Source organism: Eulemur rufifrons, chromosome 7, assembly GCF_041146395.1.
Source record: "Eulemur rufifrons isolate Redbay chromosome 7, OSU_ERuf_1, whole genome shotgun sequence".
Lineage (NCBI taxonomy): Eukaryota > Metazoa > Chordata > Mammalia > Primates > Lemuridae > Eulemur > Eulemur rufifrons.
In genome coordinates this window covers 55941141-55968977 of record NC_090989.1, presented here as the reverse complement: position 1 = coordinate 55968977, position 27837 = coordinate 55941141, and the positions used below count along the sequence as shown (strand labels likewise).

The following is a 27837-nucleotide window of genomic DNA, read 5'->3' as shown; positions in this document are numbered from 1 at the left end:
AAAACTTATTTACTCTAATGTTTCTGCCATGGAGAACCAATGTTGTTTCTTGTGCAGGGGTGTCTAGATAGCCATTTAAGGACCTGTCTTCTTTATTAGACTCTCTTGAGGACAGACAGGCTTTTGTGCCTGCATCCCTCATAGCACAGAGCCTGGCACATTCTGGGATTCACATTTGTTAGACACATTCATGTAAAAACAAATTCATAAAAAAATCCATATAAAATGAATAAGCAGAGCCCTTTTGGTTATATTACAGCTAATTATTAATATAGTATCTTCAAGTTATATTTTTGATAAAATCAAACCTAGCATGGTTCAAATGTAGGGCTAAGAGTTCTACTAAAGAGATAAATGAGCACAGTGACACAGGGTGTACATATAGTTTATCTTAAAATCAGTCCTGCATGCCCCATTACAAAACACACCCATCAAAGAGAGGAACTGTCCTAGGAATACTGGATTCTTACAAGCTTAACAATTAGGCTGTACTTTCCAGGGTTTCCTTGGGCCACTTTTTAAACCAGGTGCTTTCTCCTGTGAAAGAGAAGAACATGGCCATATCTCCTCATTATTCCCATTAGCTGTTGGGGGAGGTCAAAAGGGTAAGTTCTGTTCTGTTCACCTAGCAAGAATTCAAGAAAAAAAAGTCTTTAATTTTTGTGCAGGAATTCTTAGTCCCCTTCATTGAGAATATCTGACTTCATGGATAAAAAAAGGGGAAAAGTTCACTGACCCAGCTCAGAAGGCCAAAGACAAGCAGATAGGCCATATAATATTAATAGCATAAAATTGTATTCTACAGTGTTGTCTGTGACATCAGATATGTATGTCTTATGTCTCCAATTAATTTGGAAGTAATTTGAATTTCACTAAGTTTCAGATCTTAAAAATTCATCAAGTAAAAAAACAAAAACCTATCGATAGCATAACCCCGATTTACCCCTTTTTCCACATAGTCAGTTTTTATTTAAATTTCACTGTTTACCATTTTCTTGGTTTACTTGTCTCCTCCCGCAGCTTTATTGAGTACACACATATTTGACAAATAAAAATTATATACATTTACCGTGTACATGTTTTTATGTATGTATATGTTGTGAAATGATTACCATCATCAAGCTAATTAACACATCCATCACCTCACACGGTTATCTCTGTGTATGTGCACGTGTGGTGAGACAAATTTGCCTCTTAAGTCTTTCTACAACAGCATTATTACCAAATGATAATTTACAGCAAATAGTTGCATGTGGCCATGATCATTTTCCATAGTTACTCCACATAGAGCTGACCCTGTGGTGCTATCACGGATGACCAATCCCAGCATCAGAAATTACTAATAGTGTTTATTTCATTGTGCTATCAGCTCTTCTGAATGTCAAAAATTGAAGCCAAAGTAGAAGATGCCTATAAAATATTGAGTGTAAAGTGGAGAGAAAAACAGACATTTCTCTTCTGTGCCACCATCTACCTTAAAAAAATCCATAGGACTCTAAGATAAGCTCTTATTCATTATTATGTTGGAAAATAATGTGATAAACATCAGCAAAGCAGGTAATAAGGAACTAATATTTGGATCGTGTATTATGACAAAGCATCCTTAATTGGCAATTTCTTTAAGATTGGTAGAAAAAAAGAAAAAAGGACTAAAAATTTGCTCTGCTTAAGATTTCTTTAAATTATGTAGTCAAATACTCCCAAATTATAAGTCTATTAAAGAGGTAATTCCATGCTGAAACTCTAGTGGCATAAACTTGGTCTTGTGGTTTATTATGTCAAAAAAAGCCATTTGTAGAATTATAGAATTACTCAGAGCTGTGGGTACATTTGCCCTTCACTTTTTGTTAAGACATCATTTTTTTGACTACTGGAAAGTTACATGAGTCAGACAGTTTTTGCTTTTTCAGCATCATTATTTATACCGTAAACAAACATAAAGCTCAGAAACTAGGATTAGGATCTTAGAAAATAGGCAATTGAGAGTCAATTCTGCATAAAATCTCCATTCTGCTAAAATTATTGAATTGGCTTATAGAATAGTTATCTGAATACCATCTGCAATGATATTATTACTATTGCCATTATTAACTCCCTAAGCCCTGACTTTGTGTTCATTCTTTGATCAGGCAAAGAGATCTGAGAGTTTATCATCCTCTTAATTATTAAGCTCTGTGAGGTGTATCAGGAGAAAGAACAAACAGGAAGTTGGGCTGGATCTAGAATGCCAGCTTCTGGGGTCTAACTTTATTCATAGGTAGTGGGGGCATCATCAAAGATTTGGAAGAGAAGTACAATGACCAGATTTACATTTTAGATGTGCCTTTGGACCTAATTCCATAAGACCCCCTTTGCTTGCCTCGAAGTATGAATACAAATGTGAATGGTTAAATCCTTCCAAAAATTTTAATGTACTGAATAGCAAAAGCCTTCCTTTTAATAAAACATGGGTAAGAACTCCTTCAAAGTTTTGATTCTTGTTGCAAATTATTTCTTTATTTAATCAAAAGCAGTGCAAATGAAGCTCAGAGTCAACCAACAGAAGCAAATCAATTTTCACAGACAATGCAAATGTGAGCTCAAGGGACAGAGATAGGGCAAAAGGGGAAAAATCAATTATATGACGTCTGACTGTCTAAGTTACACAAGATACACAGAAATTAATTTCAAAGATCACCATGATATGCAATCCTCTTCTGCACTGTAGACCCCTTTATGTCTCAAAAATGTGGGCTTATACATATACACTATCCCAAATTGATGGCTTTACTTTCTGAAACTAGTGGACTCTTTTCCAAACGAGAAAGCTTACCCATAAATAAATCTTACCTAGAGATATTGTCCGGTGAACATGCAGAGATGCTGGTCTCCATGCTGTCAGAGCTGTCTAGGCTCAAAGTATCAAAGGCCTGGTCCTTGTAGCTGTGATCTGGGTAATGAAAACTATTCAAATAGACATTTGATTCAGACGCTGTGCGGTTGTAAAATTCAGATTTCTGCCTTTGTCCTTCACTCATCTGTTGGTGATTATAACCTAAAGAAAGAGCCATAAATATGTTAGTATGCCTCATTTTTCAGTCTCAAAATCTTGTGAGTCTACAGACTGAAGCCAGCAACCAGAAACATCTGCATATGAAACTTGGGCCTTGGTCTAATTTGTTTTAAAGCCAAGAAGATCAAAGAAACAACATCGTGCTCAATGCAAGCAAGAGTTTCAAAGAAGTGGTTTGCTGAGTGATCTTATTTGTCAGGGGGATCACTTGGCACCTTCCTATGCCATCCCTACATCTCCGCACAGCTGAGAATAATACATTAACACACACAGAAACACAAGAGAAACAAAACACAAACACAACTGAAGGCCCTGAATCCTCTGAAAATAGCTGAGTCCAAGTGAAGTTAAGATGAATCCTAGAGACAAGCAACACCGAGGTTCCAGGGCAGTCACTTCTCAATGGTATTCACGTTTAAGGAACACTCAATCTGGTCACAAAACAGCAGGTGAAATCTTTTAGATGTACCATTTGAAAAACTTGTATTTCATACCATCACTAATGCTTTTAATCCTAAGATCCAAAGTATGCACTTTTTCTCATTCTCTATTTTTTTCAATTTTTCTTGTCTGCTGAACTTATTTCAAACATTGAGGGTCCACAATCCTGCCAGTGACTGTGCTCCTCCTAATTACATATATGTAGCTCCCTTCTTTTCCCACCTTAACAATCAGGCTTCAGCTAGCTGGTGACAACAGCCATTTAAAAATGTAGGCATCAGTAGGACCAAAAGCATCATAAATAAGAGGTTTGTTCCTTATTCTGGTGCCAGGTCTGCTGGCACATTAGGTTGTTGGTGTGCACCTTGTGTTGTTGCTTTGGCTTGCTCTCTGATAGCTGATTTGGAGCACTGCAAATAAAATTTTCTTTTTTTTTTCAATTCTCTATCATATACTCAGGAAGCAGGGATCATACTGATAAACAAATTCCACAACTCATTAAAAAAAACTGTCTCTAGCCAGTACTGTAGTAGTTTGTAATCTCTTTCTCCTTGATAAGAGAAATGTCTACTTGAACAGTTTCCATTACCCAGGGAGCTATTACCAGAGCCATTAAGAGTTCACAATTGGGCCATTTGAATTTCTCCTCTTTTCTTGTGCTCTACCTACTTTTCAATGAGGCTTTTAATTAGTACTGAAATGACCAAAAAGTAGACAAGAGGGCCAAAGAACAGAAGTAATTCTAAACAGCTTCCTCAGCTGTTGATTAAACATTTCCATTTAAAAACAGAAGCCACATCCATATGCTTTAACAAAGCATTATATGCCAAAAGTTTTTGTGAAATCATTTTAGTTTCATTCAGAATTTTCATGCCATAAGTATTTGGAACAGTTTTAGAACTCTAAGTGAAAATATATTATTTCAGATTAAGGCATTTCTGGAAAAATAAGTTTTCTTAATGTAATCTGAAATTATAAATTATAAATATATATATATATTTTTAAGGCCACAAGTCACTTAGCTACAAGAAGGTACAAAACATAAAAGCACACCATGACTGTAAACAATATTATTAATTGTAATGATTAATGTATAAAGCATTAAATGAAGCTAGGCATTCATATGTGCAAAGCTTGTGTCTTTTTTTTAAGAAAGGCAAAATAATTCATTACTCAAATATTTACCTTTGAGACCTGAACTTTTGGAATTACCAATTGCTCCTTTTAAGTTGTTTCCAATTATTCATTATGAAAAGGACAAAAACAGAAGAAAACCACCAGAAATTATTTGCAAAGGTCACACATGTATATTTTCTTATGATTTCAAAAAAGGTTTATGGCACAGAAAACTTTCCCATTGGCACAGACTACATGGAAGACATTTCCTTGTTTTAGCATGAAAAACAAATTCCTAAAAGACTGCCATGCAATTTAAAACGTACAAAAATTAGCTCCCTGGCTATGACATTTGCCACAACCTCTTCCTCTCCTTGAGTTTTCCATATTGAGGAAAATCCAAACCCTTTGAGGTAGTTAACACCCTCTAAGCAAAGCAGAAAGGAGGATGAGCAACTGTATGCCCTGCTCCTCTAATCTTCTAGGGTTGTGTTTTGTCTGTTTTTGTTTTTGTTTTCAGAAGTATCACAGAATAAGAAAACAAACTCGTGATCTTCAAGAGAGAGAGACAGTAAACTGACCCAAAGTCTTCAGATAGATGCACAAGGAATAGCTGCCACAATCTGTACTGTGCTAAGGAGAGTCAACATAAACTTCCCAGACCAACTCGCTATTTGTTGAGGTTTGACTCTACACCTGAAAGAATCGTCCAGTCATTTCGGTGGTAAACACTTTACATTTTCATGGCAACTTAAATGAAACGGCCTGAGCACAGGATCTTCATTTCCTGTGGGCCCAGTGTGAGTGGGAGTGTTCACCTTGTGGAGCTACTCATTTCTGTCACCTGGCAACACTCCACTGATCACAGTGAACCCAAGTGTCACCTGGCTTAGCCTACTCCCTGCTGAACAAATCCAAAGAAAATAAGTCACCCCTGCAATTATAGATAAGGGCATGGGCCCCTCTCCTATGACTATGGAATTGCACCAGTGTGATTCCAAAGAGCTGGTTCTGGGATTCAGGCTCTGGCCTGGCCATCAAAGGCACCGGTACTTTCCATAGAGGAAACACCACGCAGAAGATCAGGGGACTGAAGGCGGGTGACCTGGTAGGAGGCCCAGGAAAAACTGCCTGCACAGAGAAGGAGCACGAGACTAGCTGTAAACTGGTCTCAGCTTTCACTCACACGTGAGCTTTATCAGGGAGGGAGACACAGACGTCCTGTTCACCGCAGTTTATCTTTATCCCCATTTATTTAGCACGTGGATGTCATGAAATTAAGAGCCATCGAATGAATTCATTTTTTCATCTGTAAGTTCCAACTATTTTAGTGGCTACATAAGGAAGTGGAATGCATCTATTTTTTTTTGGTGGGGCAAAGAAACTGGATTGGGAAAAATGAGACTTTCCCAATGCTGAGACTATTTAGGTTTTGTTTTTGTTTTTTAATTATGTAGCAAGAATAACATCTAGCAGTGGGAAAGCAACTAAAAAAGGAAAAAGGACCTTGAGAATGCTCTAAATCCTTCCTATCCAGACAGAAATAGCTGTTTGAAGGAGTCGTTTAGAAGGTTTATAGCGCAAGAGCTGATAATACCTAAGGCTTGTCGCTAATCATTGCACATCCAAGAAACCAAAACCAACTCAGCTCTCTTCACTGCCCAGAAGGGCCAAGAGACCAAATATGAAAGGCCCACTTATTGTTATTTTTAATGCTGGACTCTATGAATTCTGGCTAATTGGACCTGAAAAGTCCCTTGAGAGTTAGTGATTGTGCGATACGGAGAGTCTTGCCAAAACATTCCCAATGTATATTACATACTTTTAAATGGTTATCAGGGCCTCAATGTGCAAAATGAGATGACTTAAACTTATAAGCTAAGTTTAAGAAGATAAAACTAACCAGTATGTCTGAGAATTCAGCCTATCATAGCTCACCTGTCGAGGAATTCATTCTTCCTAATGACAGTCCACAGCCCGAGCAAGGTGGTACAGGACAAGTCAGGAATGAAGGAGGAGAATGATGGGGAAAGGAAAAAAATACAAGATCAAAAAGGATGACAAGGGGACAGGAAAAATATACAACACTTACAACATGCAATCATTGATGGTGTTAGTAACAATACCAGATTAACAAGATATGATGTTTACATTTTCAGATTAAAAATAAGTTTACAGAGAAAAACTCAAGAAGTTAAAAAAAAAAACAACCAAAAACCTTATGATACATGCATAGTTAGTAAAAAAAAAAAATGCCAAAATTTGTTACAGAAAAAAAAAAGAGAAGAATCTTTCACACATATTTGTCAACCAGAAAATAGGAAGAGTAAACACAAGATTGTAACTATAAAACAATTCTTTTTTCCAAATAGACAGTAGCAAATAGTTTTTAAGAGCTCAGGTTTGTAAAATGCCATTCAATTATTTGAAGCACAGTATATCAAACTTTATAACAAGTCCTCTAACATCCTTTGTCTCTACCATCTAGCCACAGTAACAACCATCTTACTTATTCAAGTCAGTCATTTAAACTGTTCTTATCAAATAGGCTTAAATGGAATAAGCAGGAGCTTCCTAAATCCTTCCATCCTCCCACTGTAGCCTGCCATATTTATACCTGGCCTTGATAAGGGAGAAACATCATGTTTTACACTTAGCTCATATACATCACAATGCCCACTCTTCTCTTTATATAGATCCTGAGTCTTATGAAACAATGCTTCCAGGTGCTCATGCTTCCTGCATGGTCTGACCTTGTGATAAAAAGCCTAAACAAAGAGGGTCATGCAGCTGTCTGTGAATGAACAGCAGCTGCACCCAGCATTGTGTTTCTTGCAAATGTGTAACAATTTTTCTCTATTGTGTAAAAGGAATAATCATTAGACTAAAAATCCACCATTGTACACTATTATGTCTGATCATTTCTTAAAGATGACTTGACAGTGACCTTTCAATATTTGCTGGAAAGAAAAACACACAAGGAGGTTGTCATACCTTTCTTGGACTTTCCTGCATTTAATGAAAAACAAAAGGACAAAGATTTCATTCATTCTAAAGTTTACAAAGGAATAGGTCACAAGTTGTTCAAAAGCCAATAACCATCGCAACTTCAGGGGTTGGGTTTCTCAGGTCTCTCCTTTAAACTGCTCTTAACGTTCTTTGTTTTCATGACTCACATTGTCAGTTCTATTAAAACAGCGCCGATTGAGTAAGGCTTATACTTACTTACACCATCATCCTTGATGTATCCATTACGAATGGCAGCAAAAAAATGGTGTATTTAAGTTAATTGTGTAAGTTTTAAAAAATGATAGTCTACTAAGTTTGAGTAAATGAAAATGTGCTAGGTATACTTTTTTCAAAACCATAGAATTTTACTTCCATTTGCTATTTTAATGAAGCCAACAAGTGCTAGTGAAACAACTGTAAGTGAAATTGTGATCCATCCCTCCTGGTCTTTGTGGGGAACCTGCATGGGCTATGTATGTGGAAGAAAATCCTGCCAACTTTACAGTCGGCTGTGGCTCTAAGAACTTCAGTGCCCGACGGCTTCTCCTCTGCGAGCAAGAGCCAAATCCCTGTCACTGCTCCCTTCACACGACACATCTCCTTGGATCCACACACATAGAGTGGTTCTCTGTTTCCTCAGAAGCTGCCTCATCAGTGTCACATCACACTCTTTGAGAGGTTCACCGCTTTAGAGTTACAGAGAAAGACTGAAGCTGAAGGTCTTCTCAGGTGTATAAAAGATACATTAATGAAGAACAAGAATCCAAAAGATAAATCAAAGGCAATAGATTTTGCAGAGGGCACGTCTGTCGTGCGGCCTAGGGAATTGGCTCAATTTTCCTCTAGGAAACTATCAATAACAGAGATTCCCATTACTTGGGAGGAAAACAGATTAGAATAATAAAGATCAAACCTTCCTTCAGTTTCACCATATTCTCACGAGAATCCTCTTACATGATAATGTTAACAGCTCTTGCTTTTTACAGATCTATCCATTTAGTACAAAGTTTTTCTTATTCTTTATTTTAAGAAAATACTTTCAACATAGAGTATAATAATTTGTGATCTCACCCTCTTTCCCAAAAGCTCACTCTTCCCCTAAACCACTGTAATCCATGAAGCACATGAGTGTGCTGAATGGGTCTTTGGCGGTGGTGTGGCCAACCCAAGCTTAAATGTCTTCAGCCAGTGGGAAAATACGTTTAAAAAGAAGTATATTAATATTACAGAAAAATACTTCAACAGAAAATAGACTTGACTGACATGTTAACAGTGATAAATTAGAGCCAAGATAGAAACTCTTTTTTATTATTTATAAATATTATAAGATATTTGAGCTCATTAAGAAATTACAGCAAATAAGATAAAATAGAGAAGTTCAGGCCGGGCGCGGTGGCTCACACCTGTAATCCTAGCACTCTGGGAGGCTGAGGCGGGAGGATTGCTTGAGCTCAGGAGTTCGAAACCAGCCTGAGCAAGAGGGAGACCCCGTCTCTACTAAAAATAGAAAGAAATTAGCCAAACAACTAAAAATAGAAAGAAATCATATGGACAGTTAAAAATATATATAGAAAAAATTAGCCGGGCATGGTGGCGCATGCCTGTAGTCCCAGCTACTCGGGAGGCTGAGGCAGGAGGATTGCTCGAGCCCAGGAGTTTGAGGTTGCTGTGAGCTAGGCTGACGCCACGGCACTCTAGCCCGGGCAACAGAGTGAGACTCTGTCTCAAAAAAAAAAAAAAAAAAAAGAAGTTCAATCAAATGTATTTGATCCAGATATTACCAGTGTATATCTCTCTTATACATTGTAATCTCTTATGAATATTACAGCCTCTATTAACTCTTAAATCACTTTTAATAATGATTTGAAAACCTCGTTCAGGTGATATATATCACATATACACACACAATATACATTGTATGTATACATATATATATAAATTTATATATGTATATGTATATGTGTGTGTGTGTATAAGTATATAGAGAGATATGTATTTCTTTTCCCCTGATGAGAAACCAGTGATTATCCCCTAGCACTCCAGGCAGAGAGACCAAGCAGTCAGAATTGAATTCCAGCCTGCTTAGAGGGAAGGGTTTCAATCCCATCAATGCAATAATGTATTTGAAGGCCAAATGTCTGCCATCCTAATGGCATTCCCATTTATATCCTGGGCATACTGCCATCATTGCATTTATTACATTTTATTAAAATCATCTGTTAAAAATCTTTCTTCCTCACTAGACTATAGGCACTTCAAAGGTAAGGATCATGTCATTCACTTGCATTCTTGCTATCTAGCACCATGCCTGCTCAAAAGTTAGGGCCAATATAAGTTGTTGATCTAAACTGCTGTGTTAACCACAGTTTAGAACTACATTATAGTAATTTCTTCTAGGCCACACAAAGACTACTTGAGAACACCATTATAAATGCAATATATTATTACAAAGAAAACATGCTGGGAGTCAAAAATCTACCTGAAACCTAACAACTATGTAGTATAAAAACTCAAATCTACCTTAAAAGGCCTAAGAGACTTCTGTTCTGAGCCACTAGTGCTATATTTACCATGTCAGCTCAATGATCTTTAGCACAGGTTCATTCAACCTAGTGGCTCATTATCCCCAGTGAGTGATCTTGGTTAAGTGCCCTGATTATCTCCCTGGATCTTGGTGGCCTCTCTTTTTTTTTTTCCATTAGTTAAATGGAAAAGTTAGTAATTCTCTAGGGGCCATTCTGGTTTGAGAGTTCTATTGAATCTATAAAATACAATGTGCACGTTTAAAAAGTACTAGCTATATGCATAAATAGGAAAAGTGACCTTGGTAACTTTTATAACAATAAGGATTTATATCCCTCCCCAAGGGCATACATTAAGAGCAAAATTTAGGACTTTGGCTGATTCCCCTCTAGCCACTCACTCCTGTTGTCACTCCTTCCCCCTGAGGAATTCTAATGCTTAACAAAAGACCAAGAGATTTGATTTAAAATGTACATACCTCTGAGCATCCTCCGAGATTCTGAGTCTTTGGTCATGGTTGCCAGCGAGTGGGGGAGCACACTGCCGCAGCTGTTGCTCTGGCCCAGGGGCAGGTGAGCCTGTGGGAACCAGGGGGAATACGTCAGGCAAGCTGCAGGCCAAATGGCGCTTCAGGAAACGGCCACATCCCTGTTTCTAAAGCTCCTATCTAACTGTACAGGGCAGGGAAGGTAGGTCTTTGCACTCCATTTATTGATGCTAAATGGTAAAGGCCAGTCACTGTCCCTCCCACTAAACTCCATGGCAGTTTCAACATCACAGTGCTTCCTCCAATGGCAGCAATTCTGAAGACAGTTGGGGAAGACACTGTCCAAAATCACCTGAGAGAATGCCTGAAAGTTCTTCGTGCATAAGGAGCAGAGGGCAGATGCAGGGTCAAGAATACATGCACACCATGCAAAAGGACAGGGAACATCTAAACTCGTTACAAATGCACTAATTTCCATCTACCTCCAGTTACCTAGTAGGCCCCAAACTGGAGAAACCTATTAATACCCCAGTGGTTTTAGCATTCTTTTTAAATAGCAAAGTCTTTCATGTGAATAAAATATACTCAAAACACCAATTTATAAAATGGATTAAAACAAAGTTACCCTGATCAAGGGCAGGGGAAGGGCTCAAAAGTCTGTCCCATTCAGAACTTCCTTCTCACTTGCCTCTTCCGTTTCTGCAATGACTCTTCAGGCACATCAGCAGAATGTGAGGGAGGACCCCAACGTCAGACTACCGAGGTTCACATCCCAGCTCTACTACGTACCAGCTGAGGGCTCTTGGGTTAGTCACTCAGCTTCATTACACCTCAGTTTATCCATACGTACAATCGGGATAATAATTAGTACCTCTACTGCATAGTGTTGCTGGGTTTTTTAATGAGACAATCCACATAAAAGGCTAAGCCCAGTGTGAGGCACATAGAAATGACTAAGTATTTGTTGCTGTTATTCCTGGAACCCAGAGCTGTATCCTGTCTCATTTCCAGATCTGGGGTGCAGCCGTGGGAGTCTATCGTGTAAGTGAAGGCCACCCGTCACCTGCGTTGCAGTGCATACAATTCCAAATATCCTCTGAATAGGATAGAAAATGCAATTTAGTTATGACGTCCACCTAACAAGCAAATGTAATTATGTATTTAGCATTTTTTCTTAAAGGCCTTTGCATGTTGGTCAATTAATGACAAGAAGACTCAGGGAATCTGAAGCCCATGGTTCTTCCTGTGTCCTACCTTTGGGGCGGTGCTTCTCCCCATAGTGGCACTGCTGAAATGTGGGGAGATGGAAGGTGTGGTTTTCTTTCGAGGCAAAGTGTCACTCAGATAGAGGCCTTCTTTATGTTGTTTTTTCCTTTCTTCCAGACTTCTAAAGTGCTTTAAATGCAAATGTAAAGCAAAATAGCAAAACTTGACTAACTGAAACAGGTCACTGAGGAAATGAAGAATTATGCATTCACAAAGAAGTTTTGGAATTTTAACACAAAATTTTTTAAAAGTTATTCAACTTACACTGTGTTTACTAATAGATTTGAGCTAACATTTGGTTAGATCCTAGACACTAGAAAAATTTATCACTGAACCTAAAAAATTTTTTCAAATCCACTTTTCACTTTTTTAGTGCCTGCTGCCTTGGGGCCTCAGGACAACTTACAAATTATTAGGATGGGTGCCATGTGGATGGCAGAACAGCCAGGGGACAAAGCAAGTAAGCAGTGTCTCCCCGTCTCTGTCTGGACAGTGTGAGGAGGACAAGCAAGGGAGAAGACGAAGAGAAAGAACAAGGCACAGGGAAGTCGCTGGAAAGTTGTAATAATATTTCAGTCACATAAATACACTCCAAGTCCACATAAAGTTTCCATATAAGGCATCTTTCTAGGTTACTTTATTTAAAAAGATCTTGGGCAAGTAATCCCTACAGTAATCTCTCACATTTGAAAATCCTCTGGTTGACTATTTCATTTTTTTTGTCAAATTTCTAAGGCAAGATTTTTGGCAACTTGAAACTTACTCAAATTTTTCTTGGCCTTCTCCCTAAAATGTCTTTACTAGTAAAGTGATTTCTTAATTAAACGTTCTTTAGGTTTGACCGTTTTAATACTAAGCTGAGGTTTTTGAAATACATAAAAATTATTGCAAATTTGAGTTACCAAATTTATAAACAGTCTTTGAACATGCCAATCATGAAAAATATCTGCACTTTAACTTTACAATTATCTGTTTATACTAGCTAATATTTATTAAGAGCTTACTATATGCCAGGTATAATGCTTTATATACATTATCTCATTAAATTCTTATAATAATACTGTGAAGTAGGCACCATTATTACTCCTATATTACAGGTGAAGAATCTAGGGTGCAGAGAGGTTAAGTAAACTCACCCAAGGTCATGCCGCTAGAAAGTGGCAGAGTTGGAATTCACAGCCAGCCATTATTACAGTGTCACACACTATAGTACTAACACTTTGCAGTTTGGCTGCTTAATGCTCATTTTAGATAGAAAAATGACATCAGAACATTCAATCTTGCTCCCACTATTACCAAACATCACAAATTCTGAAATTCAAAACTTGACAATATTCCCTAACAGCAATTTAACAAAATAGGAAAGAAACCCCATTGAAAACATAGTCTTAGTGATATCTGGTAGAAAATAGCAAGTTTAAAAACTGTGATTGTTTTGCTACTAGAGATGGGTAAACCCTGACTGAAGCTGTTAAAGAGATAAACATAACATCACTTATTTGATCCACCTTTTACCAATTCCCTTTTATATCAACCCAGGTGGCAGTAACCTGAAAGTCATGGGCAGATAACATCCTTTAACAAAAGGGGATAGTGAAGGTGCCTTTAAGCAACATGAAGGCTGAGCATAGCGAACCGTGGCTGGCCGACATTGGGGATCTAGCACTCGTGGCTCTTTAGGATCTTTTGGGGCCAGATTCCCAGAGGAACTTGATTATAGTTGAAAGGGAGTCTTGAAACAGATTTTTTTTTTTTTTACTACCTCAGCAGTAGTATACATTGAGTGTCTAAAAGTAGAGTGACATTTAGAATAATAAATTATTTATTTAAAAATCTGGCCAGTCAACACTGGACCAAATGCACTACTTGTGGTTGACCTTGGACAAGCTACTTAACTACACCGAGCCTCAGTTCCCTACACTTCAATATGGAGGTAATTCTTATTTCACAGGATTGCTAGAAGGATGAAAAGAGATATCTGTAAAATATTTAGCAAATTTTGACACACAGGGAATGCTGTCTATTATGGTTTCAATAATGTATAATAAAAATATTTTTGTGTTGACACCATAACTTTTTATACTGTATATTTTATGGAAATACTTATTAGTATCATGAGAAATAGCTGAGATACATTGCAATATTTTGGTTGAATGGGAAGTGAAGCATGAGGATGTGATACTCACTCAAACATATCAAAAGCCAGGAGTGGACAATGAAGGTCTCAATTGTTTTTTTTTTTTTTTTTGAGACAGAGTCTCCCTCTGTCACCCGGGCTAGAATCCGTGATATCAGCCTAGCTCACAGCAACCTCAAACTCCTGAGCTCAAGCGATCCTCCTGCCTCAGCCTCCTGAGTAGCTGGGACTACAGGTGCACACCACCATGCCCAGCTAATTTTTTCTATGTTTAGTAGAGATGGGTTCTCACTCTTGCTCAGGCTGGTCTCAAACTCCTGAGCTGAAGCAATCCTCCTGCCTCGGCCTCCCAGAGTGCTAGGATTGCAGGCGTGAGCCACTCTGCCCAGCCTCAAAATTTTATAATAATCCCAATACCCTTAGAATATACTAAATGTCCTTTAAAAAAAAAAAAAACAGTTGCTTTTTTAAAAAAATACTTTTGGAAAAGTTGAAGAAAAGATTCCACATGAGTAACTTTGTTGTCGAGGTAAAATCCCCAAACTCTAAACACTAGTTCCTAATTACCTGTTGGTCCTGCGGCTGCTGCTGCCTTCTGTGTTTCTTAGCTGGTAGAGGAGGAGGTGTGTCATTTAAAGGTAAAGGATCGACAGGTGTAGCCATGACTTCGGGCCATGGGGCTGATGTAGTTTGAATGATAGGATGAGGAGAAAGGGTGGAAGGAAACATAAATCCAGAACAGACAGGTGATCTTTGCTTTATGGGAGAAAGAAAAGGTACATACATGTCCATGTGAAATGAAAGAATAAGATAAAGAAGTGAAATTGATAGTCTGATTGTTCTGTTTTGTTATATTTTAATTAAGAAGTCACAAATATGGGTAGTATCCTTCAATTTAGTCTCTTGTTAAAATCTCACACTGCAAACAAGTTGGATCAGTAGAAGATATTTTAATTTACTATTGTTGACCCCACCTCAGAATGATTTGAAAAGGCATACCATTTAAAAATGTCCATAATGCAAAACAGAATCAAACTGGAAAGGTGATTCAAACCAACAACTTTAGAAAGGCTTTTTTATTTCTAAGAAATCTAGGTTAGAGTGCTAAGACTTAGAGCTTATTTTTTGAACTTACTTCTAGTACTCCACTATGTACCATAGATATCATGTTTTCTAGAATTTTAATTGGTAGAGAAATACCCCCCAAACATACCAGTACCAAATTGGTATGTTCTATAAACTCAGCATCACTCTGGCCCTCTGGCCAAACAGATGTATTATATTCGTCACGCACACCCTGACGTTCCTCATTTTCAGTTCACCGTGAGTTAATTTCTGACCCGAGGAAGAGCAGTGAATGAATGGAACGGCATGCCTACACACCTCTTTGCTTTGTGGCTGGCTCGCCAGCACAGCTGTGGCAGGCTCAGTGGCAACAGCGGCAGCATCAGCAGGGAACTGAGTGGAAGGGGATAGATTCGTGGAATTGCCACATGGCTCATTAATTTCATTTACACTGAGATAGCCCTAAAAGGAGGAATTCAGAAGTTAAACACAAAGAAAGCAAAAGCGGAGGCATGCAAGAGTATTAATGTTCCCAGTACAATGGAGTTAGCTTAGAGCGGCACAGCCAGATATCTGTGGTATTATCAAATGTTTCATTAAAGGAATAATCAGCAATTAAAATGGATTTATGTTGCTTAATCTTGAAAAATGGCATTCCGAACATTAAACATAATTTTTCTGATGGAAATAAAGATACCTATATGTTATAAATAACCCAACACCTTCGATTTTAAAATATCCAGAAGTATCAGCATTCATTCTGTTGACGGATTGAGCTGTCACTCCCCATAGGTTTAAAATAATTGTACACCAAAAAAATTCGAGATGTAAATTGGCAATGCAATCACTCACTCCCTAACTCAAGAGCCTTTTCCACAAATCTTCATTCTTAGATTTTTTTTTTTTCCCCTCTTCTGTTTCCTGATGAATTAAAGTGTGAAGAAAAGTGGGCTGAGGGCTACTGGGTTTTGCTAAGAAAACATGTATAAAACGGTAATTTATTTGTAATGGAATCTAGCTTTGGTGCAGCTCAACCAAATGAGAATAAGAAGAATACCTTCCCCTCATCCAGGGGAGCCTTTCCTAGCAAAACAAATGTTCGCACCTGCGCGCGCGCACACACACACACACACACACACACACAGTCCTAAGGTGCAATTGCAGCTGGAACGTGCTTTAATTCAAGACCGTTTCTCCAACTCCTGACTCTACCTCTGGGACAGAGAATTTCCAATTATTTTTGAATTAATAATTCAGTTCTGGCTTCAGCTTAGAGAAAATACCCATGAATCAAAATCTCCGAGAATCAAATGTCCCAAATTTATATTTGTGGAAAAGGCACTTGTAAATTATCATGGAAAGTAATTATACAGACCCATCATGATTTTCACCACACCAATAAAAAAGTGTGAGAAAAAGTGTATAAAATAACACCTCTCTTTTAAAAGTGAAATTGAGTTAAATTTGACATGTAGATTCTTCTATTAGCTCATCGGTCCTTTCAAAAAGTGACTACGGGAAGGGCAAGATATTGTTATGCTGGTTAAGTAAAATTTTCAGACTGAAAATCAAAGTTTTTACTGATAACTTATAATTATAACAAAGTGGAGAAAGCTAGAGTTGACTGCTTATAAATTGACTTTATGAAGTCTTGCACTTCATAAAGGAGCATAGATACTTTGTAAAGTTTTATAAGGTTAAAAACTAAAGAAAGAAAGAAAGTAGTCAATTAGGTTGCTACATTTCATTTTATCTATGATAATGAATCAGAAAGAAAATTAACAAATTTGAGTTACTCTTTTGCTCAGTTGATAGTAGGACTCTTCAAAGCCAAGGTTTGAGTCCTTATGTGTCATAGACCATACAACTTAATTAATTGCTTCAAAAATGTATGCTGTTTGTCCAAAGTGGGAGCTCTTTACAATAGTTAGGTTATAAATTCAACACTCCTTAAAAAAAAGAAAAAAAAAAGAGAGAGAATGGAGAGAGAAGGGAGAGAGCAGAAAGACAGAAAAATAAAAGAAAAAAACATCTTGGGAGTCATGTGTGCTTGGTACATGAAAGAGAACACATAGCTACTCAACAAGCCCAAGAGTTGCAGATACACAAAATAGTCAAAAAGCCAAATGTGCTTTTGACACCAGGAATTCTGTAGGAAAAAAAAAAAGACCAACTCATTAATAGGAAAGAAAGATTTTATACTTCTATTAGGAGATGAAGAGACCTTGGAGCCCATCTACTTCATTTGGGTGCCACAAGACCTTAAAACTCAGCATGTCCAGAGTCAACTTCCAAATCTTCCCTCTTACCTAGTCTTTTCCCAGTCTGCCCTATCTCAGTAAAGGGTACTCACCATCCACTTCATTATGCCAGTTGGAATAATGGTATGATTCCTGACACCTTCCTTTATTTACTTTATCCCCACATCCAATCTATCAACAAGAACTGTCAACTCCACCTCCCAAATATATCCTAATCCAGCTAATTCTCTCCACCTCTCTGCCATTGCTCTAATTCAAACATCAGCATCTCCAGTGTACACTATTGCAATCATCTCCATACTCGTTTCCCCGCATCTCCTCTTACTACTCAGTAGCCCAGACTGATCTTTAATAAATCGATATCAAATAATGTCATCTCCCTGCTTAAAACCACTTAAGGGCCTCCCTCCCATCACACATAAAATCGGCATTTCTTTAACACAGCTCACAAGATTTGCCCCCTCCCCACCTCACTGACATTATCTTATGCCACTACACTCCATTTACAACCATTCATTGAACCTTCCAGTTCCATGTTCTGAATAATGGAGAGAAACTATGAAACCGAATGATCTAATAAAGCTTGTATAGAAATATTTTGCAAAATACTTCTGAGGTACACATTTAGTCACCCTTATTATTGTGATGAGCATTTTACTTCAAATACCTACACACAAAAAAATATTTTCTATGTAGGAATTCCCAACTCTGCTCTTTTTATTAGCAACTTATAAATAAAACGGTTTTTTGGTTATGCAAATATTTCTATAGAAGCAAGTTTTTTCCTTAGCTTTTTAGAAAAAAGTTAAACATAAAGAAAACTATTTTTCTTCTCAGTCAGGGTAATAATTTTCCAAATTAAAGTTAAAATAATATACCAGTGTGGCAGGTAGCTCCTTAAGATATTTGGGAAAGAGTGGTGATGGGGACATGGAAAAAGTGGATATTTGGGATAAAGAGTATGTACAGTTTAATGTAAATGGGAGTTTCCAATTTAGGGAAAATAATAGCAGAAGCAACAATGAAGGGAAAAGATAGAGAAAAGAAAGAAACCAGCCTATTTTTTCAAATGTTTAAGGGCAGGTTCACGTTCTATAAGACTCAGGAGAAAGAAGAGAGGAGAGAGAGTGGGAAAGGAGATTGCAGGAAGGAGAGGGGAGCATTTAAGTCTCATCTTGGTCTGGATCCTAAATTATTTTATTTTATTTTATTTTATTTTATTTTATAGACAGAGTCTTGCTCTGTTGCCCAGGCTAGAGTGCCGTGGCATCAGCCTAGCTCACAGCAACCTCAAACTCCTGGGCTTAAGCAATCCTCCTGCCTCAGCCTCTCGAGTAGCTGGGACTACAGGCATGCGCCACCACGCCCAGCTAATTTTTTCTGTATATGTTTTTAGTTGGCCAGATAATTTCTTTCTATTTTTTAGTAGAGACAGGGGGTCTCACTCTTGCTCAGGCTGGTCCTGAGCCATCCACCCGCCTCAGTCTCCCAGAGTGCTAGGATTACAGGCGTGAGCCACCGTGCCCGGCCTGTATCCTAAATTTTTTGAATCTTCAACCCACAATGTCACTGCCCAGCAAAGTAGACAGACAGGTGCACACACACACACACACACACACAATGTGCACCTGTATTAGACACAAAGATAATCCATGAACTCCTCAAAGCATCAATAATGAAAGGCAGGAAAACCATCAAAGCATCAGGTGCTTTCATTTGAGTTAATGTTTTTACTCTTCAGCTAATTGCATAAAACTGACGTACATCTCCTGATTTCTAAGGTGATATGAGTGGACATGTGAAATCATAGCTTACCTCTTTTAGAGTATTGGGGTTAACAGGAAACCCTTTACCCCCAGAGAGGCTCGAGTATTTCTTTTCCAAATTACAAAGATTCTCCTTTTCCTGAAGGAACACAAAATCTTTTAAGCTTTGAGTCAATCTTGGATACAACTGAGGAACACAGCAACTTTACAATAGAGACAAACATCAGAATCTCACCTACTTTCCCCATGTCTAATTCCTCTTCCTCATACTTAGTCAAAACTTCAAATTATATACTAAAGATCTCACCTTTTACTAGCCAATATGATGTGTGAGTTGTTTTCAAACTTCCTTAGCTCTGAAACATTTCATTCGTAGTAAATTCTGAAGAGTGAGAGCATGTTTAAAAAAAGGAGCGAGCTGCTCTAGTTGAAGCCTGAATGGGAGGAGGAGCCCTCAGAGTCCCTCCTTTGCATATTCTCTAAAGTCATTTTTTTAAATCCTCCTAAGCAACACACAATCATGTGACTTCTTGTGACGTAGTATCACAATCCAGTGATGTATTTTCTTTTGGAAACTGAATGGTGTAAGCTTTTATGTTTGGGTCTATGATCTATCTTGAATTAATTCAGTGTTAAATAACCTTTAGGAAAAAATTTTATGGGTCACCTGTTTTATTTATTGGGATATAATTTACATACAGTTGAATGCATAGATCTTAAATATGTAATCAGATGAATTTTAGTAAGTGGAACAATATCCCAATCAAGATGAAGAACATTTCTTCACCCCAAGTATTTCTCATGTCACCTACCAGTGAATCCCTACTGCCTGGGCAAGCACTACTCTGATTTCTATGGCCTTACACTAGTTTTGCCTGTTCTTGAGCTTTATATAAATGGAATCATAAAATATGCACTCTTTTGTGTTGTCTTCTTTTACTTTATGGTGTCACAGGTGTAAGCAGTTCATTTTTGTTTATTTTTGAGGAGTACTGTATTACATAAATATATCCAATAATTTGCTTATCCATGCTCCTATTGATGGATATTTAGGTTATTTCTAGTTTTGTTGGCTATTAGCAAAGAAGCACTTTAAATAGTCTCATACAAGTTTTTTATGAAGACGCGTTTCCATTTTTATTGTGTAAATATCTAGAAGTGGAGTTGCTGGGTCATAGGGTGGATGTATATCTGGTGAAATGAAATAAGCTTCCAAGGCATTCTCTGAAGGAGTCATACCTGTTACACTCACATCAACAGTGCATGAATGTCCTAGCTGCTTCATATCCTCATCAACATTTGAAATTTTACTTTTTAACTTTAGTCATTTCAGTTGGTATGAGGTGGAATCATATTGTTGTTTTTATATTTCCTTGATGACTAATGGTAAGTATTTTTCCCCATGTGACTTATTGGTCCTTCATATATCTTCTTTTTAAAACATTTATTAATACTTAGCTATTATTATTGAGCTGTAATAGTTTCTAATATGTTCTGGGTACAAGCCCTTTGTCATTTCCTTTAAGAAATCTTTGTTTCCCAAGGCTATGAAGGTGTACTTGTACTCTTATGTTTTCTTTTGGAAGTTTCATAATTTTAATTTTTATGTTTAGGTCTATGATCTGTCTTGAATTAATTTATGCATACAGTGTGAGGATGTTGAGGTTTATTTTTTTCCACATTTACCCAGTTGATCCAGTACCATTTCTTAGAAAGACTTTTCCTTCCCAACTGAATTTTTTTAGTGCCTTTGTCAAAAATTAATAGACAGTTTATGTATGGGTCTATTTCTGGACCCTCAGTTCAATTCTATTGATCTGTATGTCTACTGCTTGCCAACACCACACTGTCTTAAATATTATAGCTTTACAGTAAACCTTGAAATCACACAGTACAAATCCTCCAATTTTATTCTTCTTGTTCAAAGTTGTTTTGGCTACTCTAGGCCCTCTACATTTTCATATGCAGTTGATTCATATTATTTGTGGCAGTTGTGTTCTATAATGTTGCCACAAACACTGAATTTGTGAATACTGAAGCATTCCTACTAAAAGAAATACAAGGTTGGGCTCCTGTGAGCCTCTGGTCACAATATTTTCATCCACTGATCAATACAGAACTTTGTTTTATGTGTGTTTCTGTTTGAAGGCATCTTATTTAACAAATATTGTTGATTCATTAATATTAAAATGACAGCCAGCAGCACTATAACTCATGCCTGAATGAAGCTTATCTAACACACATATTTTCTCCATAAGACACATCACAGCCTTCCTGTGTTTAGGAACATTTAACAGCACTTTAGCACTATGCTTCAGAGGCATTTTAAACAGCAAAATCCACCCCCTTCCCAAAAGCACACAAAAATGTGAAAACATGGCACTAAACAGTTCACAAAAAGGATACATTTTTACAGTATGAGAGATGAAACAAGAAGACAACCTTGTTCAACTTTAGGTGGGAACACCCCATGCTGGACGACTCAATTTTGAGTTACACAAGGTTGTCTTCTTGTTTCATCTCTTACCACTCTGTGCATTTCTGTGAGTGCATAGACTGCAAAAGTGCCATGTATATTGATTCTGGGGTAACAAATACATTTTAGCAAGTAGGCAAAATCACAGATGTGGGATTTTTCAATAATGAGGATCAACTGTAAATTTCAACATCAATTTATCAATTTCTACAAAAAAATCTGTTGAGATTTTGTTTGGGATTAAAAAGTATCTATAACTCAATTTAGAAAAATAAAAATAGTAATACTATGGACTACAATTTTTACAGTCAAATTGTGGTATTTTATGTATTTTAATGAGGAAATGTAATATTGTGATTACACCTATTTTAAGAAATCTATTGCTAAATTTTTTTTTGCTAAAATTTGAAAAACTACTTAAATACTACATACTACAATATCTAATTAAGCTGTGCCTTTGAATATTGTGTGCAAAGGGTAAAATGGCAATGGGGAGGCCAATGGCAACAGAGTTCATCCCCAGAGCAGGGGACAGAGAAGAGAAATATAACTCCATTGAGAGATTTCTAGGAGCTAAAAAAGCAGGAAGAAAGAAGCTGTCAGGGATCTGTGCGGGCTGCAGAGGCACCCCAAGTGGACTCATAATTCCATGAGAAGGAACATTTCATCTCTCTTCCTAACCTAAAAATAGCTAAGAAGGGAATCCTCATTTCTTCCGAGTGGGACCATGGTACAGCCTCAACCTTTAATCCTTCCTTCTGAATTTGGTCTTTCTCTGCACCCTATTCTGGGTCTAGCACATATTTTTGTAACCCCAAGTATGACATTTATAAGGTAGTGGCCCAAATGCAGAGTTCAGATCTGAGACTAGCCCTATCAACTTTAATGTCTGGTGTCTTATCCCTGAAATTACACCAGGGACCATGTCAGAAAGTTGGGCTATGGCTTGTCTTTGGGCAAATGAATCCCTTTACGTGAAGTTACTTTAGGTGTTAGGATAGATGAGGACATAGTCCCTTTGGTGAGGATAATCTTGCCAACCCTCTAACCATACCATATGGAGTGTCTACCTACCCAATTAAATCAAACTAAATCTAGTATGACATTTACTAAGAAGACCCACTCACATATAATGGGAGTTCAAAACATCAGAGCAGCTGAGCTAAAATATTTGACGGTAACAAAAAGAGCATTTTCCCTTAAGCCAATCCTAAATGGGTAATAAAATGTATTTTTTTTTAAAAAAAGAAGAAAATCAGAAAGAGAAAAAAATACAGATTTTCCATAGTTTAGACTTTTACAATGTGGAAAAAGCATGAAGAAAATATCCTTGCTATTTTCAAAGAATTGTAGTTAATTGTTACGAGTAATCAGCTTATTAATGTGGAGGATTAAATAAAAAGGTGTATAAAAGTCTTCTTTAAATTATAAAGGCATTCACTATTAAAATGCATTTACTGTGAAGGAGGCAACTTCCCTGAAGTGGGAACTTATGTTTTATTGCTGCCAGTGCTGAAAAGAAAATACTTACTCTTTGTAACATCATTATTAAATTATTCTTTTCTTTCACAAAATGATCTTGCTCTCTCTGAGCCTGCTGAACAATGTGATTGGCTTGCTTTTTCAATGCAGAAATTTTTTCCTGAAGGAAAAGAGTTAATCATAGGAAGACGTATGTTAGACATTCAAAGGTTTGCCAGTCTGTCCTGGAAAAAGAAGCAAAGGTTTTTATAACTGGAATACTAGTGACCACATTTTAGTTGACGGTAGGCAATAATTATTACCTAGAGATTATGAGGCATTTTCTTTGACCTGCCAAGCTCAATACTTTCTTTACTTAAGGCCAATATAGTTCGAGTGATTTCAGATCTATTTTGAAGCACCCAGAAGTCAACAGGAAATCTTGTTTTAGACTATCAATGACTTTTTACATCATCTTGGGAGACGCCTCATGGGAAAAAACAACAATGGAATGTCTTATTTACACTGAGAATTTAAGAAGTTGCCTTCTCCGTCTTTCCTTCCCTCAATTTTATCAATGTGATACAGAGCCCTGGGGTGTGATTGTAAATTCTAGAACAAAAGCTGAATTCTGAGCAGGACATCTTGGTGCTAGGAGTTGAGTGGAGTCAGTAGTAATCCCCATGGCATTTCACTGGGCTACGCCTAATAGTAATAAGCTGTCAGTCAGCTTCGAGGACTATTGAGCAATGAAAACAGAAAATTCCAAAATAGACTTTGTTCACAGACTTATTCTGAATTAGTTACTATGATTGCAAAAGGAAGTAATTTAAAATAAATATCTGCATTCCTGATTTTCTCTGCATTAGTTTTCATATAAATGAAAAAAATGGATATTATTCATAAGTTCATCTACAGCATTATGTAACAATGACTATACCATGTCTTGATTTCTCTAGTTCAGAACACCATTTTCCACATACCTGGCAGGCTCCATGATCTGCCGAATGTGACATGCAGATATAAAGATATGTAGCAGACACATAGCATCCCTATATGAATGATCACTACTGTCATGTAGAGAGAAGCATATTTTGATTTTTCACACTGAATGACACCTGGCAAAAGTACCTTCCTACTAACGATGTTCCGTTGATATTCAGCCACTTCACGCAGGAGCTGTTGGGTCAAGTTCTCCTTTTCCTCATCCAGACGGCTCTCATGTTCCAGCTGCTGGAACTCCAGGTCTTCAAAGTGTTTGCTTTCAACATCCAATAGGTCGGCATCCTTTGGAGAAAAGGGAATGAACACAAGACACACCAGAATGGCTGTAGCCTTCTTAATGTGAGGAGACAATTATTAAAAACAGTCAATGAAAGATTATCTTTCCAGTTACAACTGTGACCAGGCTTAGAACATGATAATCCTCTCTCTGGAATTAAATCCCATAACAGTGAATGTTAGAGCAGAATTGAAGGGGCGTCATGGGGGTGGGCAGCATTTATTTCACCATCAGTTTTAGACTGCTCTGTGGACGTAAGAATTCTTGCTTTAAACCCACTAGGGGTTTAAAAATGGATAGTAAAGTATAAAAAGAATTCTGTAAATAATCTCAACACAATCTACAGCCCAAAGTGTGACATAGTCTCTATAGAAAATTCTTCTTTCCACAACTTTTCATATGAAATGAGATGTTAATATAGAGATTAAAGGAGTCAAAAACTGGCCTACACACAGACCAGAGGTCTCTAAGAGACCTCAGATGGCACACAACACAATCCACTGGGATGTGAGGGGAAAACAATACACCTTCTTTATACTTATTTACAGTTTTTTCTTTTCTTTGTAAGTTTTTCAATAAATGTTTTCTAATGTATATATAAGTAGGATAGAATATGTACATAACTTTAAACATATACATTCTTTGAGCATTCATTCAATATGTATATTTATAATAATATGACATAGATAATATATGTAGGGCATGCATGCTCAAATAATTTTATTGAAGGGATAAGCAATCAAAATCATTTGGGCATGGATTCTGGGTGATGATGATGTGTCAGTGTAGGTTTGACAATTTTAACAAATGTACCAAACTGGTGGGGGATGTTGATAATGAGGGGAGGACATGCATGTGTCGGGGCAGAAGGAACATGGGGAATCTCTGTATCTTCTGCTTAATTTTGCTATGAATCTAAAACCACTCTAAAAACTAAAGTCTATTACAAAAATTTGGAGACTGAGTTTCTTAAACCAGGCTTCTATGAACACATTAAAATTATTTACACATCGTTTTACTGGAAAGAGGAGAACCAAAGTTTTTGTCAGGCACAAAGGGTGACTCAAAAGGTTAAGCACCATTGCTCTGAGAATAATTTTGAGGACATTTAAGGAAGAGCAGAATCATGAAAATCAGATGGCCTGGAAAAGGCATCCTCCAACCTATGAGATACTTGAAGACAGGGAGGTATTCATGCAAGTGCATGCACATTATATAGATAATTCTCCAATCTACTTTTTTAAAAAACACCCCCTTCTTTTTGGAGACTTTGACGCAATTATAAATGTGGTATGTGCAAAACGTTTTTAAAAAATATAACTTATAATCTATGGCCAAAGAAGAAGGCAGCTTAACTATGTGGCTCATAGCTCTATATAGCTAAAATAGCCAGAGTATTTTTTTATTGTTCAGTCAAATCATCAAAGAGAGTAGGATAAATAATTATATGATAAATCATTTCTATATCACTATTTAACCCTACCCCCACTCTGGTTTTTACATAAATGGTAAAGTAAGCCTTTTGATAAAATGGAATATATTTCTATCCTCTGCAATAAATTTTATTCTACTGATGATTCACAGAAGGGCCATTAGCTACCATGTAATTATAGCCAACACTATAGCAACAAGACTATCACATCAACACAGACTGTGGATTCTCGAAGTTTAAGAGCAGGAAAAAATGCAATTTGAAAAACATATTCAGCATTTCATTTTATTTGGCCAAAAAGGAATGTAGTCTCAATTTCAGGTTTTTGGTTGACATTTATCAGACATTTCATGTTTATAAATTCTAAAGGAATTAATGAATTAAAGGAATTAGAGATATTAATAACTCAAGTGCTATGTCTTGAAGCAATATCTGCAATTTTAAAATAATGCATCAACTGAAATATTTACTCATATAGGCACACATACTCAAATTTTTAAGGTTTTCCAATTAAGCTTGGCTTGTGGCCAAAGATTACTGAGATGAAAAGTTTAGTAAGCCCTTTTTTGACATATAAATAAGCTTCATTCAAAGTGGCATATAACTCACAATATATACACTACGCAGTCAGCTGCTTACCCTACATCTGGTTAATATGCAACATACGCTATTTTAACCCTGCACGAAAGTCACAGAGTCACTGATTTATTTGTAGTAAATATTTAAACCACTGCATGAAAATAATAGCACACTAAGTAGAAAAGCTGAAAATTAAGCTAAGTGCTCAGATTCTGCGGATACAATCATCTGATCAAGTTATCTAAACCATTAAAATGTATGTGTACATAAACTTATGCTCTGAAAGAAAAACTATTTGGGAGGAAATAAAAACTTTTAAAAGATTTTAGATAAGAATAAGAATTCAGGGGATTGAATTTGGGGGCAGAAGTAGTTTAATTGAGCCCTGAATAATATATACAGGAAGCCCAAAGTCAAGTTCAACTTTTAACTACACTTTACTCACTAAAAGAACATTACAAATCTTTACTGGCTAGCAAGCTCAAAGGCCAGGCACGAAAGGAAATAAAACAGCTGCACTAAAGAAAATTCTATGTAATTTCTCTTTTCTTTCTAATAACGCTTTTGAGAATTTATATAGCAGAAGTTTACGTGCAGTTATTTATGTTTTCTTTGCTAATGGAGGGACAGAAAGAAGAGAATGGATGTGGTATGGCCAGGAGCAATTGTAGCAATAACAGTTCAAAACCAACTCTGGAACAAATTTAAATGGGGTTCAGGGTTTGTTAACTTTTCACCATTTTATGCTCTATAATCAAACACTTTAACTGCATACTTCTGGACCATGGAGAAAAACAATAGAAATCTTTTAGTCCAACCTCCTCATTTCAAGTATGATGAGTACACTGAAGCCCATAGAGGTCAAACGACTTGTCTAAGACTAGTGGGTAAACTAATTTTAGAACCAGTGATAGAAAAAAGGTCTTTTAATTGTAGATATGGACAAAATATTTTTAAAAAATCAAGAGACTGAAATCAACCATTCAGTTGAGTAAATATCAAAAGCACAAGAAAACTGTCCCAGCCAGGTGTCTGTCTCCCCCAGTTAGGAGTGTACCCTAACCTGGCAAATTAAAGATTCATTTAAATTCAGCTTTCTTTTCCACAATATTAGTATCTGAGGGATTGGTGAGCCTATATCAATCAACAACATACCACCCACAGGCCATGAAACCAACAACAGATGAAAACTATATTCTGACGCTAATATAATGATTTAGAGGTAAGAAACCCAGCCATAAGTTCATAATGTTGTATGCACAAAATCATTCTACAATTTCAGCTTAAGTATTTGAGAGAACATACAGTTTAAGAAAATAATTTTCCTATTTTTTAATTTTTTGTTTTGTGTGACTTGCCACCTAATGAAGATAGTTGTCATAAAATCAACATTATCGAGTCTACTTTAAACACCTTAGGGAAAGCTTTGTAATGAAGTGGTATTTTGCAGTGTTTGAAGTCTGAAGGGAAATAACTTGTGATAA

At 36.9% G+C, this 27837-nt stretch overlaps 1 protein-coding gene across 11 annotated transcripts in view; it reads right to left on the bottom strand.

Moving 5' to 3' along the window:
• PHLDB2 (pleckstrin homology like domain family B member 2) overlaps positions 1 to 27837 on the bottom strand; it is a 203717-nt gene that overhangs the window by 10753 nt on the left and 165127 nt on the right. For 6 of the 11 annotated variants that reach the window (XM_069475089.1, XM_069475082.1, XM_069475086.1 and 3 more), the window contains 7 exons: positions 24192 to 24347; positions 23131 to 23241; positions 19173 to 19262; positions 15415 to 15558; positions 11883 to 12023; positions 10620 to 10719; positions 2830 to 3034 (listed from right to left, as the gene is read on the bottom strand). In XM_069475089.1, the coding sequence (XP_069331190.1) occupies positions 2830 to 3034; positions 10620 to 10719; positions 11883 to 12023; positions 15415 to 15558; positions 19173 to 19262; positions 23131 to 23241; positions 24192 to 24347 (947 nt within the window). Of the gene's footprint in view, positions 1 to 2829; positions 3035 to 6547; positions 6569 to 10619; positions 10720 to 11882; positions 12024 to 15414; positions 15559 to 19172; positions 19263 to 23130; positions 23242 to 24191; positions 24348 to 27837 lie in introns of all 11 variants that reach the window. The other 5 variants (XM_069475080.1, XM_069475083.1, XM_069475081.1 and 2 more) reach the window with 2 other exon arrangements.